The sequence below is a fragment of the Carlito syrichta genome, unplaced genomic scaffold (assembly GCF_000164805.1).
Source record: "Carlito syrichta isolate Samal-C Ts95f unplaced genomic scaffold, Tarsius_syrichta-2.0.1 Scaffold130732, whole genome shotgun sequence".
NCBI classification, from domain to species: domain Eukaryota; kingdom Metazoa; phylum Chordata; class Mammalia; order Primates; family Tarsiidae; genus Carlito; species Carlito syrichta.
The window spans coordinates 74,881-91,921 of NW_007074828.1; the positions used below are offsets into that span (position 1 = coordinate 74,881).

Genomic DNA, 17,041 nt, shown 5'->3' on the forward strand with positions numbered 1-17,041 from the left:
GACAGGCCTTCCCGGGAGGCGCAGGGCCGAGGGCCGGGCTCCTCGCCTCACGTGGCTCTGTGTCCCAGCTAGGTCTGCGGGGCTCGGTCCTCTAAGCGCATCTCCAAGCTGGCTTATCACCAGGGTGTGGTCATTGTGACCTGCCCTGGCTGCCAGAACCGTCACATCATCGCCGACAACCTGGGCTGGTTCTCAGACCTGGACGGGAAGAGGTGGGTCCTGGGCCAGGAGCCCACCCAGCAGGATACTCCTGGCCTCCCCCACCTGGGCAGCCCAGCTTCCTTATCGATCTAGGATGCACGAGTCTATGTGAATTTTAGATAAACCATGGAAGTTTCTAAGAAGTTTCTTAGTATAGGTAGGCCCTCAGTGCTGGGCAGATTGTTTGCTAAATCTGGCCACCCCTCTGACCCTGCCTCACTGCCTGACCTCAGCAGTGTCACTTTCTGGCATGGTGCTTTCCCTTGTGTGCCACCTCAGGGTCGGTTGACCACAGTGGGACTTGGGTGAGCTTCAGGTAGAGTGGATGGGGACCTGGGAGAGCAGTGGAGGTGGGTGTCAGGAGCCTGCTCAGAGACTGCCTGGGAGGCCCTAGGCAACACCCTCTGGCTTCTGAGCTCCATGTTGTCATCTAAGGATGGGCCAACAGCAGAAGGTCCCACAAAGACGGCCTGTGGGGCTTGGCGGTGCCCAGCCTCTTGCCTGTGACCGTCCTCCTGTCAGACCCGGGACTACACAGAGCCTCCTCTCTGACATGTAGGGCAGGGGCAGAACTGCTGGGAACAGCCACGTAGTGCTGCCTGGCAGAGCAGGATAAGGGCCCACAGGCCGGCTCCCTGGGGTGCCACGTGACCTGATGCCACACGAGTGCCAGGCCTGATGCTTGTGGCTTGCACCTGACTGAGGTGACCTCAGGCCGAGAACAGGACGAACTGCGGGACTTGGAGAGTTGTGCCACCTCTCTGTCCTTCAGGAACATCGAAGAGATCCTGGCTGCCAAAGGGGAGCAGGTGCACCGGGTGGTCGGCGAGGGGGCCCTGGAACTGGTCCTGGAGGCTGCAGGGGACCCCGCGTCTGCTGCTGCTCTGGAAGAGGGTGAAGACAAGGGCCCCACTCACTCTGGCAAGACGGAGCCGGGCTGACTCCCATGCTCCCTTGTGCTGTGGGACTTCTGCCTTCCAGACGAGGGATGTTTCTCAGCCCTGGGCCTCTCCGGACTTGGCCTGTTTTCTATCAATAAACATATCATTTCCAGATGCCGGGGCCTGTGGCTCTGGTGATGTTTCTTTTTCTGGAGTCAGGTCGATTGCCATGGCCCCCCGGGCTGCTGGGTAGGGCTCTGCAGCTGTAGGACCCCAGGCCTCACCCAGCATGTGCCCACAGTAGGACCCGTGGGAAGGGGGCTGGACATGGAGTCAGACATGCTGCAGCTGGGCAGTGGGCAGGTCACTTGACTCCTTTGAGCCTCTGCCTTCTCCTGTGCCACCTGCTGTTCCCCTGGGCAGCACTGATGGCTTCCTTCCACTAGCTGGTGCAGACCCCAACCCTGACCCTCAGGGACCAGGGAAACTAGACCTGCTCACTGGCCGCAGGCAGGACAAGTGGCTGTGTTGTGGCCGTGTCCGAAGCTCGGATGGGGAGTGGGATCCAAGGGCTGAGAGACCCCGGGAGCAATCCGGGCCTCCCCAAGCACCTGAGATGCCGGGAACCTCAGATAGGCAACTGGCAGCGCCTGCCCTCCGCCTCCATGCCCCTCCACCACGTGTGGGGCTCGTCTTGCAGCCTTGTTTGACAGCACGCTCAGGATGTGCCTGTGTTTATGAGAGCGAGTGAGCACCGGAGCGTGTTTATTTCCAGCCGTGTTCTGGGCTGTGTGACCTTCAGCATCAGCCACCGTCTGGCAGGGAGTAACTGGGATGAGGCCAGGGTGGGAGGTGGCAGCTGAACCAAGCGAGATGGGGACTGATGTGGTCCCCTGGCAGGACCTAGGCTAGTGATGACAACTAGCTCATGCCAGTTACTCCAGCGCTCGAATTACCCCATCCCTCCCTCGGCAAACGACCCTCGACCAGTCCTGCCTAGAGCCTCCGGCGCCGTCCGTGGGCACTGTCTCAGTCCCTGAAGCTGAGCCAGCCCCACACAGCTGGGCCTGCCCCCCTCCACAGCAGGCCCCGAGGCCACGGGGGCACCAGCTGGAGGCTCCTGGGGGTCTGGGAGTGCAGGAGGCTGGTGGGTTAGGGGGGCCCGGCTGCCTCCCTGGCCCGAGTGTTGGCAACATCTGGGGAGGCCCAGGGAGCTGGCGGGCCTGGAAGTGTGGAGCTGGATCCTAGGAGAGCTGCTCGGGCCAGTCCTGCCATTGTGGATGGGGAAACTGAGGTCTACAGTTGGGGCGTGTGTGTCAACCATGCTTTTTCTGTATTCTGGTGCGCTGACATCGCCTTGCTGGCCCTGGAGGGATGCCCCTTCCAGGGCTGGCTGGTTCCTGGAGGTAGTAGAGGCCCGGTGGCCAGCCCCTGTGAGCCCAGCCGTGTCCCGCCAGCCCCTGCCTTGGACCCCTTCTGAACTCCCCTCCCTCGGCCCTTCTCTTCCCACCCCCAGCCAGGCTTCTGGAAGGGACTGTGCCCGATCCTCATCCCTTACCCCTGCAGGTGTGAGAGCCAGGCCTGCAGCGCCATACGTGGTCACTGCGAGCTGTGGTGGGGGGGCCTCTCCTGCCCTCAGCCCTGGCTCTCAGTCCAGGCTTTCTTCCTCTTGGGGATGGCGGTTGGTCTGGGATGGGTGCTACGCCCTGCTGGGTGGCCCGCCGTCATCAAAAGGCATCTCCCCAAGCTGGCTTCACAGCTGTGCCAGCACAGGCCGTCCATGGCACTCATCCAGGGCTACCGCATCATGGCCACGCTGCACCTCCTTTGCTGTGCTGTGCTCCCCTGGCCCCATGCAGCGTTACCTGGGACCCTGTGTGGTAGGCTGTGCCTCACAAACTGGCTAGACCCCTAGACTGACCTGGAGTACACTGCCAGGTTGTTCCAAAGGCAGCCCCTTCCGGGGTGGAGGCAGTAACACTGAGTTAAGCTGAACCCCGTGCTAAACCCCAGAGCCCCAAAGGGCTCCCAGAGACAGTGTCTGTGGCCCAGGAACGGTCTCGTGGCTTTAGGATCTGGAATCGGGGCAGCATCGTCCAAGACCCTCCTGTGAGTAGGGATACCTATAGGGGACTGGGCCAGGACCAGGAGCACGGGCTGGCTGTGGGTGCATGGGATGGCCCTGCCAACACTCACCTGGCTGCCTGGTGCAGCTGTGTCCCCTGGTGGGAGCCCTGTGGGTCCAGGGCCCGCTAGGGTGAGGGTGAGGCTCCACTGTGCCTGGACGGCCCGGTGGCCCATGGGATCCAACTCCTAGGGTGGGCTGCAGCAGACTGAGCCCTTGAGGGGCTGTGTGGACAGCTGGGCCAACCCAACAGGAGGCTGCTTGGGAGGGCCAGCCCTCGAAGCCACAGATTGTCAGTGGCCTCTGTCCCCAAGGGGCTCAGAGGAAGGAGGTGCAGGCATCGGTGGTGACAGCAAGGGGCTTCCTACTTCTGAGCCCCACCCCCTCAGCGACCAGGGACCCCCGTTCCTCCAGAGGCCTCTGGGGACCTGACAGTGGGTGTTTGGGTGGGCTTGGACCCAGTGGCCTGGCTGGGAGACGCATTGCACAGTGCAACCTCTTGACCCCGTGGGTCAGGTCAGTCCCAGTTCATTCCAATATGGACAGCATTCAACTTGGCAGATTTTATTCTTCGGGAAAAACAGAAAAACAAATGTACCTCTTGGGTTGGAAAGGACCCATTGACAACATGGCAAACACACGTGTGAGCAATAAATACACATGTACATTCAAGTATGCGGGGTGGCCCATCCCGGAGACCCTGTGCTCTGGCATCTGTCCCTGCCCTCAGGGTGACACCTCCATCTCAAGAGGGGTCACCTGAGCCCAGAGCTGGGCCTCCACCCTGCCCTGCCTGGGCTCCCGCCAGCTCCTGGGCTGTTCCAGGCTCAGAGAGCAGGGCCTAGATGTGGCACCATCTGGAGAGGGGCTACCATTCACCCTGGGGGCTGGGGGCCACACATGGCTCTCAGAGCTCTCCAGTAGGACTGCCTTGGGCCCTGCAGGAGGTGGGCGGAGGCAGGGTCTGGACGGGAGCAGAGACCACGGCCCCTGATGGGCCTGCCTGCATCTCAGAGACCCCAGCTTGGTGCCTTGTGGGTCCTCCCTTGGAGAGAAGGCAGTGATGTAATCGCCCCCAGCTGGTGGGGAGAGAAGGGAGTTCTCATTTGGGGGGTCTGGAGGGTTGAGCTGAGCCAAACCCTCCAAGCTTCTGCTGGACCCCCAACTCGGGCCATGGCCACAAAGCCTAGTGCCACTGCCCCCCTGGCTCTCTGGCCCTCGCTGCCAGCCGGCATCCCCAGAACCAGGCCTCACTGGCATTCCTGCTGGGGACTTGGAGTTTAGAAACGTTGTTTGGGACCTTTCTTTCCTTTTCTCTTGAGACAGGCCCAGCCCTCCTCAAGGGTCCCGGGGACTCCGGGGGGCACCTCGAGGCTGCCCCTCACTGTCTTGTCTGGCTCATGTGATCTGGGGAGGGCACGCTGTGGTTGCTGACCTCTTCCTCCAGCTAGGCTGCATGTGGGGGCAGCCCTGCCCGGGCACAAGGCCAGAGGGTACTGAGCGTGGATGCCACGTAGCCACCTGGGGCCAGCTTTTGGGGTGCAGAACATGTCCTTGTCACAGGCGGCCCCGAGAAGAGGCTCAGAGACACTTCTGGGGGTGGGAGACGGCAGCTTTCACATTTGGCAGGACGGGATGGAGCCTGAGGGGAGTGGGGAGAGGGCCTAGAGGGTCGTTGGGACAGCACCGGGTCTGGGACCAACATGCTGCAGGCCCGGCCCAGCCTGGGGCAGGGGCAGGGACAGGAGTGAGGCTGGGCCAGGTGATCCTCTAGGAAGCCGTGGACTACGTGGGGGCTGGCCCAGGACAGAAGTGCACCCGCCCCCTATGGGAGGCTGCGGTGGTCACGTGCCCGGTGTTGGCTCAGTGGGGAGGGCCGGGGATGGGGGGCGAGCTCGTCCTTAGCCATGGCCCTGGGAGGATTCAGCTTCTTGGGGGGCCGTGGGCATCATGGATAACGGCGAGCCCCCGGCGTCCTGGAGTGGGGGAAGGGCAGGCCTGGCTGAGGGCTCAAGGCTTTAGCTGGTGCCAGGCTGGCACTGCTGCTGGGGCTCGGGCCCGCCGGCCTCCTGCTCAGGGCTCCCGGTGAGGTCCACACGCTGCTCATCCATGCGCTTGGCCTGCACCCTCTGAATGAGGCTGAAGAAGTCCTCGTCCGGCATGGTGGGGCCTCGGGGCAGCACGTCAGGAGGTGGACAGCGCTGGTCGTCAATTCTGGAGGACTGGGTGGACACAAACACAGTGGGCTCACGCGGCGGGACCGGCCATCTCAGCCCTCCTGTGTCCACCTGGGAAGTTGGCTCCGGGGCCTGCTTGGCTCTGGGTCTTGTGCTGGGAGCCCTCACCCCGAGAACGGTCTTCTGTGGCTGTGACCCCCAGAGCCTGGGGCTGGCCTGCCCGGCAGCAGCAGGTAGAACCTGCTGGGTGTGGGGGTGGGCCCGGCCCGGGAGACGGTGGCTCCCCAGGGACCTCTGATCCCCAGGGACTGTCCTGGAAGCTGGTGCAGCCTGGGGCTGACCCTTTGGTCAGGCAGTTGACCCCATGGAGGCTGGGGGGCCTACAGGGGCGTTGGGGCTTCTCTGTAAGGCCTGGCGCAGGAGGGATGGGAGCCGGTGCAGCTGCCGGCGCAGGTATGCGTGTGGTCGAGGGGCTCTGGGCTTCGTGGGAGGACCCGGCTTTGAAGTGGCATGTCGGACACCTGGCCCAGGACTGGGGCTTCCTCTCCTCTGTGGGGGTGAACGTGGGACCCTGAAACTTCTGGCTCTGCACGTGGGTGGCCAAGCAGCTGCCACCTCAAGGTGTTTTCCTAAGTCTCCTGACCCTGAACCCTGCCTGCTGTACTCCCCGTCCTGGCCAGCAGGTGCTGGACCCCACGGTGACCATGAGGCTCCCAGGGTTCCAGCTCAGCAGCACAGCCCTATGCCCACTCCCCTTGCTCACCCCTGCCCCGATGAGGAAGCATCGCTGGTGCCCCTCCCCATTCTGCCCTCCAGACTGTCCCCTCTGCTCTGGCTGTCCTCTGGTCCCTGTCTGGACCATCCTTGTCCTCCCCACTTGGGCTGCTGTCCAGCCCTTGCTTTTCTCTTTCCAGATATGGACAGTTGGTCAGATCCCTGGTGGCCCGAACTCCTGCCCAGAAGGGACAGCCCCACCTGAGGGTGTCCTGGGGCTGCCTTTTCGGGGGCTCCCAGGAAGGAGGGTGGATCTGAGCACCCCTGCTTATCCCGTGATGCTGGCCAAACCAACCCCGGCCACTGATCTGTGGCTCCATCCCCTTAGGGAGGCCCTCAGACACAGCCTGAACCCAAGGGACCACAGCCCCCCTCATCCTGAGGGACATCCCCTTTGGACAGCAGAGGGGCCTCAGTCCCCACCCCCGCTGCAGGCCCACCTGGTACTTGATGAGCATGTTGAAGAACTCGTCGCCTGGCTCCTGGGGGTCCGTGTCACCTCGGAGGTGGCCCACATTGTTGTGGGTGATGCGCAGCCCAGGCAGGCTGCCCACGCTGGCCCGCTGGTCATCCAGCCGGCGGCTCTGCGAGCTGGCGATGAGGTCAAAGAACTCCTCGGTCTGGGGTGAGGCTGTCATCGAGGGCGGGGCTGTGGGGGCAGGGGGGTGAGGCCTGGGGCTCCTGGCTGGGACCTGCTGCAGGCTCAGGTCTGAGGCCAGGCCGGGGCAGCTGGAGCTCTGACCCCAGACCTCTGAGCCCAGCCCACCACACTCCTGGGGACACCAGTTCCCGAGGTGTCCCTCTACCCACTTCCGGGGCCTCCAAGAGGGGGAGGAGAGTCCCAGCCTCTCTACTCCCTGAGACTGTGATATGCTCTGGCAGTGTGTTCCGGAGGGTGGGATAATTACACACCTCCCAGGATCAGCTCTGGGCCCACGCAGGGGTGTGGGTGGGGGTGGTGCTCTCGGTGACAAGGGCACTCTGCAGCTGGTCTGTCCCTGCCTTCGGCAAGCTCTTCTCTGAGGGAGGGACTGACAGCCCCGGCCCTGACCTGGGCCCTGCGCTGGCCCGAGGGAGCCTGACTGGGGAGGCACTCACCGACCCTCTCCTCCAGAGTGGGGGCAGCTGTGGCCTCGGCAGCCCCGGCCTGACCCTCCTCCAGGGGACAGCGCTGCTCATCCATGCGGCTGCTCTGGAACCTGCTCAGCAGGTCAAAAAAGCACTCCTCGTCCGAAGACGGTGCCCTGGGGATGCTCTGGGGAGGGAAGGGGCCACTCAGACCCTGGATACCGTCGGGGGCTGCCTGCCCAGCCTCAGGACCCTCTTCTGTCCCCTGCCCCTCCCCAGGATGTGTGCCAGATGTCCCGGTGCCCAATGCCACCAGCCCCACTTCCCCCCTCCCATGGCTGCCTTCCCACCCTCCCCAGCCTCAGCCTGAAACACCCCCAGACGGCCCGGGCCACCTTCGCTGTGGCCCCTGCCCCCAAGCGCCAATCACGCCCGATGTCAGCCCCGGCCTCCGCACAGCACTCCCCAGAGCCTGCTGAAGGAGTGAACTTGGAAGGAGTGAGTTCCACCCCAGCTTCAGTCTGCACATCCTTACAAGGGAGGCTGGGAGGCGTGGTCTCTTGGGGCCTCCCGAGGGGCCAGAGCAGGCCCACCCTGTGCCCCCAAGCCTCACAGGACCTGGTCCGAGGCCTCATCCATGCCCTGCTTACTCCAGCCCAACCATCTCGTGGCTGGTGGCTTCTTCAGGGACCCAATGAACAGGAGACAGCAGACATCGCCTCCTGGGAGCTGATGCAGCCAGCCTAGGATTCCTGACATCTGGAACTCCCCAGGACCCAGGAGATAGGGATGACTCCTGTCACTGGCTGGATGCACAGAGGACAGTGAGGCACAGAGGGGTTGTGTGACCCGCCCAAGGTCACAGGAGCAGAGTCGGGATTCGGACACAGCGAGCCCCAGACTGGACTCCCCGAATGAAGCTGAGGGTTCATGGCAACCTTGTTTTAGGTCTGGACTCAGGCGAGGTCTCCAGAGGCAAAGGGGAGCCTGCGGGGGGTGACCTGGCAGGAAGCAGTACTGAGAGAGACCCTCTCCAGCTCTGGGCCCCCAGGGCACCCTCCCAGGCAGGCCCCAAGCCACCTGTCCCGAGCTGAAGCTGGGGAGGGAGAGCTAAGCACCCTTCCCCGCAGGGCCTCTTCCTCTGTGGCCTGGTCAGGTCTGTAGCCCCTAAACCAGGAAGGAAGGGAGAACTAGCACCGAGGGCCACACGCCTTTGACCTGGGGCTCTAGGACCCACAGGCACCCCCCTGGGATGGTCCAGAAGGGAGCATGGTCCAGGCTGTGGGGGCCAGAAGTGGGGCCCAGAGCAGTTGTGGGCTTCAGCACAGAAGGGAGGGTGGACACAGCATTGCCTGCTGCCAGGGTCAAAGCTCCTGTTGCTCCAGCCCCCCACCAGCCCCTGTGCCTGAACCTCGAGCCAGGTGAACTGAGCAAGGGCCCCCAGGGAAAAGGTAGGACCTGCTGGGGCCCAGGGCTGGACCCCCCTGACTCCTCCAGCCTCCCCTGGGCTGAAACCTGGGGCTCCGGGGATGCACTTGAAGGAGAATAGGGTTTGCCCTGAGACTCCCCTGGTCCCATCCCACCTGGGCCACACCTGAGGCACTGTAGCAAAAGCTGACCGTTCCTCTAGGATCTGCACCTGGGCCCTTCCCCTCCCCAAGCCCAGGCCACTGGCAAGGGTCTAATGCCTTCCCCAGGGACAAGCCCCTCAGGAGCGTGACTCTGGGCTCCGAGACCACAGCCTCCCAGCAGGACACACCCAGGGGGTCTTGAGGGAACCACCTCCCTGCTCCAACCTCTCCCTTCCCCCAAACCCTGGCTCCTTCCTTCCTGAATGTCTCAGAGTTTCTCCTTAAGTCTGACTCCAATCTCTCTTGGTTTCGAATAAGCCCAGGTTCTCCTATGGAGGAAGGGACAGACCCAGGTCAGGTCTACCCACCCCATCTTCACGGAGGCCCAGGAATGCCCAGAGCTTCCACCTGCCAGGGACTGCAAGGACCCCTCACTCACGCTGGAACACAGTCTCTCTCCACAGCAGCCGCAAGGAGCCCCGCGGGGTGATCAGCCACGCAGAGTCCAGACAGGATGCCAAGGGGCCCTGTGCCACAACCACCACCACCCTGGCTGAAGCGCCAAGTCGCCTCGATGCTGGGATGCCTGAGGCTTAAATAGGAGCCCGGGTGAGGGCTTGTCTCTCCCAGCCTCTGCCCTCCCTTCCTCCCTCGTTAAGCGCGCACACACTCTCTCTCTCTCTCTCTCTCACACACACACACAAGCACACACAGACACACACACACAGGCACACAGGCGCACTCCGTAAACACTCTGACGCAGGAGAGGGTGCTCTCCCTCGAGCTGTGGGCGGGCGCCCCGGGGGCCTGTGGCGGTGGAAAGCTAATGCGAAAGGCCCCTTTCCTGCTGACATCCAGGCCCCTGGGCGTCCTTCCAGGGGCTGGGCCAGCCGCGGGAAGCCGCCTTTCTTCAGCCCAATTCCTGAGGCCCCCGAGGAACCAATAATTTCCTTCCCTGCTCTGCCTGCTCCGGCCCTTGCCACTCCAGAGCCCTCAGTGGCATCCCAGTGCCCTGGCTTCGAGGCCTTCCCAGCCCAGCTCAGCTCCAGCCATGTTGGCTGGCCACCCCTTCATCTCTCTCTAGCTGGGCCCACTCTAGAACACTGTCCCCAGCCTCTGAGGCCACCCTGCTGTCCCCTACCCCCATCCCAGGACAAGTTCTCTGGGCCCCCAGACCCCAAAGTCCCTGTCTGCACTGGGTGAAGGCCCCTGTACTGCCTGGGTGCAGACCCAGGGGTGTGGGAGGCAGTGGGCAGAGGCAGGGCTGGGAGGCGCAGGGCTGGGCCATCCACAACGGTGACAGTGTCAGTGTCAGCTGCACTTTACAGATGAGGACTCCAAGGCTCAGAGGTGAAGGCCTACCCCTGTGGAACCTCATTAAAAGCGGAGGGGACCTACTCAGCCATCACCCTCCAGTGTTCCCAACCCACCCTCGCTGCAGCCCCCACGCAGGTTGCCACCTGGGGAGTGGACAGTCCTTACTTCAGGGCACCCAAGGCTGCGGTCTCAGGGAGGGCAGCGGGCCAGGAATGGCAGGAGGCCCAAGAGGCTCTTCCATGTCCCCACAGACCCCGTTCTATCTGGTCCCGAGATCTCATCTGTCTCCTGGGTGTCCTGCCCTAGGAGGTATCAGCAGGGGCAGGAAGAACAGGGCCCACAGCAGGGGAGCTACTCAGCTACTCAGGGCAGGTCAGCCGAAGTCCCCAGACTGGTGGGTTAGGCAACTGGGGCCCACAAAGCAGGATGCCCAGGGGAATCCAGGGGACGCCCAGGATATCCAGGGGAGTTTCCTGGGGACACACGCAGCCTAGGGGAGCCCTGCTCCTGAGTCAACTGGCCCTGGCTTGGTGCACACACACTGCCAGCCTCCTGCTCCTTCCTAGTTGGCCCAGATGTGACCAGCAGAGCCAGCGATGGATAGGGCAGGGACCTGGGTCTCAGTCTTGTCCCTCCCGCCAGGCCACGGAGACTGGGTGAAGGACGCTCAGGGGGACCTAGCTGGGTACTCCCGGTGCCCTCTCCTCCTATCACACACCAGTGGACAGGCCCTCGTCAACCAGCAGGCCCAGGGGTGGCCCAGGGGTCAAATGAGGTCAGAGGAGGCTGCACCCAGCCGGTAGAATGATGGGCTCAGGCAGCCTTTTGGGCTAAGAATACCTAGCACAGCACCCATGCCCCCGGCAGGCGGGGACAGTGCTGATTAAGCCCATGGAGGGCACTATTTTTAGACTAATTTCTGGGGGTTTGGACCCAGGTGTCCTGCTCAGGGTGGGGTCCAGGCTCCAGACTGACCTCTGAACCTGGACCCGGCCCCTCTGTGCCCCGAACCCCAACCAATTCCCACATGCCTGAAGAGAGTGCCCGGGCCTAGCACAGGAGGAAGCAGGACACCTGCTGGCCAGAGGCTGGGCCCCATCCCTCGCCTGTCCCTCTGCCTGACCGCCAGCCTGTCTGTCCACCCTCCATCCACCCACTGACCTCCTGTCTGTCCATCCCCATCCATCCATCTGTCCACTTGGCCACTGTCTCCCACTCCCCCCCACTTCTGCTGCAACAAAAACTGACCACGTCCCACCCAGGAAGAGACTCCGGGCCAGGCCCCAGGACTTGAGGGGCCCTCAGGCTGCACTAGACACTTGCTGGGCCATGTGTCACTCTCCAGCCCCACGAAGCTTCCAGACCCAGGTGGGTGTGGGGTCTCCCAACCCAACCAGGAGGAGCCCTGGATGGATGCCAGCTTCCTGCTGCCTCCTCCCCAGAGACTCTGCAGCTAAGCATGGGCCACCCTAGCCACACCCCCTGCACAATCCACTCCTCAGCTGGTACCTCCTGGGATCTTCTTGTCCTGTCCATACTCCCCGCAAACAACAAGAAGACCCCACTCCCCTGCTTTTCAGCTGGGCCAGAGCAGCAGGACCTGACCTGCTCGGGGACTCACTGCCCTAAAGCTCTGTGGATCCCCCGGAGTTGTCAACCACCTCTCAGGGAATTCCACCAGAGGACTCCCAGGGCTAACGTCACTGGCCAGAGCCCCTGCCAGCCGATCCCAGTCCCCAGCAGGCTGGAGGCTCCCACCACAGGGGGGTGTCCCACCAGGGGGCAGGTCTGTGCAGCCAATCCCTTTCAGACCCTCCACAAGGGTCTGGAGGGTCTCAGTGGGGCTGGGAACAGAGAGCTAGACCACCTGAAGACCAAGAAGAGCCAGTTCCCAATGGATGACAAAGACGGAAACTGGGGCCCAAAGAGAGGTAGGGCCTGACCATGCAGGGAGAGCCCAGCCCAGAATGTCCCTGGGAGGTACTCTGGTGCCTGGACTGCCTGAGTCTGGGTGCCCTGCACTGACCACACACAGGGGTTCCAGGAGACACACAGAGCCAGGCCTGCTAGGGGCCTCTGCCTCCCTGGTGTGACTGGGCCCGGCCTGGCCTCCCACGGGCTTGGCAGCAGAGGGGACAGGGGGTGCCATGCAGATTCTGTGCTTGTCTACCCCTGGCCTGGCCCCGCTGTCTGGGGCACCTACCGTGCGAGTCACCTGCACCCGGACGTCCGCACTGTCCAGTGGGGAGTGACTGCCCTCCCGGGGCCTCCTCTCAGCATCTGGCCCTTCCTGGTACTTCCGGCTCCTCACGGGAAGGGGGAGCGTGTCCCTGCTGGGCCCCCGCCAGTCCCCTGCGTGGTGGCTGTCTCCATTCTGCTCCTGGGGAGGGGGAAGGCTATACATGGGCACGGCGATTTCAAATCAACGTCCCCAGTCACAGGACCCTAAGTAGGCCAGGTGGGTGCAGTTGCCACCCTATTTCACGGACACACACAGTAGGCACTCTGTTCCCGAGGAAGGAGGCAGAGGCCTGTGGGCTGTGGGCACCCTTGGCTGGGGCAGGGAGAGGTGGAGTGGACACCCGAGGGGCACTGAGCTCCCGGATGTCATTCATGTCACACTGGGCAACGAAAGCAGCCATGGACAACCCTGATCCTTGTCCCTGATCAGGCCCCTGACAGCCACCCACAGCTGAACCTAGGGGCTGTGCTCGAAAAACCAGAGGCTCAGAGAAGCTAGGCCACTGCCCAGGGCTACATAGCACCCACTCAGCAGGCACAGAGCCAGCCCAGGTCCCCACCTCCACCCAGCCCCTGAATCTGTTTGTCCTTCTGGGTTGACAGAGCCCCAGTCAATGGCACCACCTGGAGCAGCCAGAAGTGGGTGTCCCTGCCTCAGGCTCCCTGGGAACACTGGCGACACAGTGGCCAGGTGGAGCTCCAGGCTACAATGTGTAAGGACCATACCTCATGCCCTGGGGGCACAGCTGTCCAGCCAGTGAGGTACTCTGTGGGGGTCAGGTGCTGGGGGCCTTAAGGGCAGGTGGCAGATGGGCCCAGCCAGGCCCTGGCTGCTGAGGACGTATTTATCTCCCAGTGTCAAGGCTGAAGCGGGTGGCGACAGCTGGGCAAACACCGCACCCGCCCCATTAACCCCTGACGGCAGCTGTGCGACGTCTATCCCGTGTCCCCCAGTCCTGCTCACCCGCTCCAGGGGAAGCCTCAGCAGGTCCCAGGTCTCAGCGCTCAGCCTCTGCGTCCTCTTGGGCCTGGCCCCTGGAAGACACAGGGCTCAGTCAGCCAGCATGACCCTCGTGCCTCGAGTCAGCTGTCCAGGCGAAGGCCCTCCAGGGGTTGAGAAGAAGCAGTCTGGCAGAGCTGCCCTCCCTCCCGGGGGGGCCAGACTGGAAACTAGAAGCATCTGGAACGTGAAGAATGACCCCAGCCAGGAAACCCTGTGGGAAGCGCTGTAGAGGCCAGCTGAGACCGAGGGCCTTCAGGGGCCTCTATGAGAAGCGCTGCGTGAGATGGAGGGGATACAGGCGAGCACGGAAAAGGCAGCAGGACATTCCAGGCAGAGGGGATGACGAGGAACCCACTAATGCCTGTCCCAGGGAACTGCTGCCTACAGAAAAGACCCTGAGCCTTCTCTTCAGGCTCACCCCGCCCCCTGCAGACACACTGGACATTGATGGTGCCGGGGAACCCTACAGGCTGTGGGCAGACTGAGCCCTGGCTTGGCGACACTGAGTGTCCAGTCTTGGCACCTCTGGGCCAGTGTTCTGGCTCTGTGGCCACCTTTTGGTACTCAGGGGCATCCTCTATCAGACAGGCCAGCAGGGATGTGGCTGGGAACTGATGGGAGGTTGGCCGGCCATGTCAGGCGTCTAACAGCAGCCAGATAGGACAGTCCCCTCAGTGGTCACTGCTCAACTCACAAAGTGAAGCTACTTGTGCATGCTGGCAACATGTGGGCAAGGGAGCTGGCCAGGCCGAGACATCCAAGCCAGGCCCTCCACATCAGAAGACACAGCTGCCGGGGGATCCTTGCTCCATTGTTAGCAGCCCTGGGGTCCAGAAAGGGTGCAGGGGCCTCAGTGTGCCGCCTGGACACCTCCCATCAGCTCTGGATGCTGTGCCCACTCACCCTGCTTAGAACACGGTGTCCTCAGAGAGAGGGATCCGGCCCAGGTGGTCACTCACCCACACTGGGCCCCAGAGGACAGGGCTGGACCACCAGGCACAGTCCCTCCCAGCATTGTCTGTACTGCTGGGTCTCCAAGCCAATGAGTTTCCCCACCCCCACGGGGCCCCGATTTAAATAAGTGCTGACAGGCCTGGTGCAGTGTCTCATGCCTGTAATCGCAGCACTTTGGGAGGCCGAGGCAAGAGGACTGCTTGAGCCCAGGAGTTTGAGACCAGCTGGGGTAACATAGTGAGACCCTATCTATATACAAATGAAAAAATTAGTTGGGCGCAATGGTGTGCCCGTGGTCCTAGCTACTCGGGAGCCTGAGGTGGGAGGATCACCTGGGCCCAGGAGGTCGAGGCTACAGTAAGCTGTGATCGTGTGCCATTGCACTGGGTGACACAAAAGTAAATGGATAGATAAATAAGTAAATAAATGCCTGGGTCAGACTATCAGGAAGGGGAGAAAGGGGACTTGGAGCAGGACAGAGTCTCAGGGGCCCTCAGGGCTTCCTTCACAGGACCTACCTGCAGATGAGACTAGGCCAGCATCTTGGGGGGCAGTTGTCTGAGGCACTGGATAGAGGCCAGGCCTCCACCCTGACTGGGACATGGGGTCCTTGCCTCCACCCAGTGCATGGCGGTGGCAAGAACCAGCCAGGGGCGTTAGATGGCCAAGAAGGGGCCTGGTGGGCACAGGGCACTGGCTGGGCCTGGTTACCAGCACTCCACATTGCCAGTTTAGATGGCAGGCGTCCTGACATGGTTGGGGTGAAAGGAGCAGGGGGAGCCAAGGACTTTGGGGGCTCAGGTTGGTCCTCCCACCTCCAGTTCCCATACCTCACATCTAGGGCTTCCTACAAAGTGGGCAGTGATTCAGAGCCAGTCAGAGGGGGCAGAATGCACTGGGAAGTCAGGGGGCAGGGTGGGTGTGGGTTGGCGGGCCCTTCCCCTCTCCTGGCCTTGGGGCCCTGAAGATGCCACACCTGAGGCCCTGCTCTCCAATAGCCTGGGTCAGAAATGCATGGAACCAGAGGCACACGGGGGCTGCCAGCGGACTCAGAGGCCCAATCAGGAGATGAGAACAGGCCAGGTCTTGGGGGGCAGCTGTCTGAGATTGGCTAAATCAGGCCAGCTGATGCAGCTTCGAGGGGCCAGGGCCCATCTGCTGCCCCTCCCATTCCCCACACAGATGCCAGAGCAGGGCTCCCTGCCCCAGCCCTGTGCCTGGTGGTCCATGGGGTCCTGCTTCTGCCCCTGAAAACAGCCCCGACTGGTGACATCTCCAGCCTGGGCACATTCAGGCTGTGGTGGTCCATGGGGTCCTGCTTCTGCCCCTGAAAACAGCCCCGACTGGTGACATCTCCAGCCTGGGCACATTCAGGCTGTGGTGGTCCATGGGGTCCTGTTTCTGCCCCTGAAAACAGCCCCGACTGGTGACATCTCCAGCCTGGGCACATTCAGGCTGTGGTGGTCCATGGGGTCCTGCTTCTGTCCCTGAAAATAGCCACAGCAGGTGGCATCTCCTGGCCCAGGCACATTCAGGTGTCCAGGCAGCCTGAACAAGACAGGATGGGGCTGGGGCTGGGAGTACTGTTCTCTGGAGGGCTGCCCGCTGCCCATGCCACCCTGCATGAGGAAGGCAGCTCTGAGGAAGACATTGTGGGATCATTCCAGAACCACATGGAATTTGGGGCTTGTCCCCTTCCCCCATGGAAATGACAGGGGCAGAGTCAGTGCTGAGCGACCCCTGTAGGGCAGGCAGGCAAACCACATCCTGTGAAGACCCTGCTGCATCTCCCTCCTTGCACTAACCTGGGGGCTTGACTCAGTTTCCCCACCTTGTCTGTGAGGCCCCAGGCCCCTCACAGCTGCTTCCTCCCGGCGTAGCCCTCCACCACGATGCTGCCTGTCTGGGCTCGGCCACAGCAGAGGCAGAAATACCCTTTTTAAAAAAAAATTTTTTTTTTGAATCAGGGTCGTCTCACTAAGTCATCCAGGCTGGAGTGCAGTGGCACAATCACAACTCACCACAGTCTTGAACTCCTGGGTTCAGGCGATCCTTCTGCCTCAGCCTCCCGAGTAACTGGGATTACAGTTGTGTGCCACCATGCCCGGCTAATTTTTTTATTTTTATTTTTAGAGATGAGGTCTTGCTATGTTGCCCAGGCCGGTCTCAAAGTCTTGGGCTCAAGCAATTCTCTTGTCTTGGCCTCCTAAAGTGCTGGATTCCAGGCATGAGCCACCACGCCCGGCCAATGAGACAGAAATACCCTTCTGAGACACAACCTGCATCTGCCTCCACGTCAGGCTCCCCAAGGCCAGGCAGGGGCGGTGGGAAGCTGAATGCACCCTCTGTCTGAAGATCTGCCGAGGTGTTGAGTTCAGTACCCTTGGCTGAGCCACCTGACGGAGGGCCCTCAGGTCCTGGCCCCACTGGATTGCCTTTCCTGACCCTTCCGCCTACAAAGACAAGGTCTGGAAACTTCTCCCAGCACTGACACACACCCAGCACGGACATCACTCAAGCCTGGCCATCACACTATCATCATTTCTGTCCCTGGTCAGCTCTGGATGTGTATGATCAATGGCCGACTTGAGCCCCCCGAACATCTTGGGGCATTCTGTCCCACCTGCCCTCCCAGGGGCAGCACCCCGCCCCCCACCCCACCCCCTTGGCTCTGATGATGCACAGCTGCCCTGGCCTGTCCCTCACTCTCTCCCTCCAATGGTTTGAAA

General features: G+C 62.4%; 2 protein-coding genes across 2 annotated transcripts in view; one reads left to right on the forward strand and one right to left on the reverse strand.

Annotated features, from left to right (window-relative positions):
- DNLZ (DNL-type zinc finger) overlaps positions 1 to 1,263 on the forward strand; it is a 2,308-nt gene extending 1,045 nt beyond the window's left edge. The window contains exons 2-3 of the mRNA XM_008049216.1: positions 73 to 212; positions 974 to 1,263. Of these exons, the coding sequence (XP_008047407.1) occupies positions 73 to 212; positions 974 to 1,142 (309 nt within the window). The 3' untranslated portion in view covers positions 1,143 to 1,263. The remainder of the gene's footprint in view (positions 1 to 72; positions 213 to 973) is intronic.
- Positions 1,264 to 3,755: 2,492 nt separating this feature from the next.
- Positions 3,756 to 17,041, reverse strand: part of GPSM1 (G protein signaling modulator 1) — a 25,059-nt gene continuing 11,773 nt past the window's right edge. The window contains exons 11-16 of the mRNA XM_021708122.1: positions 13,882 to 13,969; positions 13,320 to 13,390; positions 12,318 to 12,494; positions 7,257 to 7,413; positions 6,599 to 6,807; positions 3,756 to 5,429 (exon numbers count right to left, since the gene is read on the reverse strand). Coding sequence (XP_021563797.1) covers positions 5,226 to 5,429; positions 6,599 to 6,807; positions 7,257 to 7,413; positions 12,318 to 12,494; positions 13,320 to 13,390; positions 13,882 to 13,969 — 906 coding nt within the window. The 3' untranslated portion in view covers positions 3,756 to 5,225. The remainder of the gene's footprint in view (positions 5,430 to 6,598; positions 6,808 to 7,256; positions 7,414 to 12,317; positions 12,495 to 13,319; positions 13,391 to 13,881; positions 13,970 to 17,041) is intronic.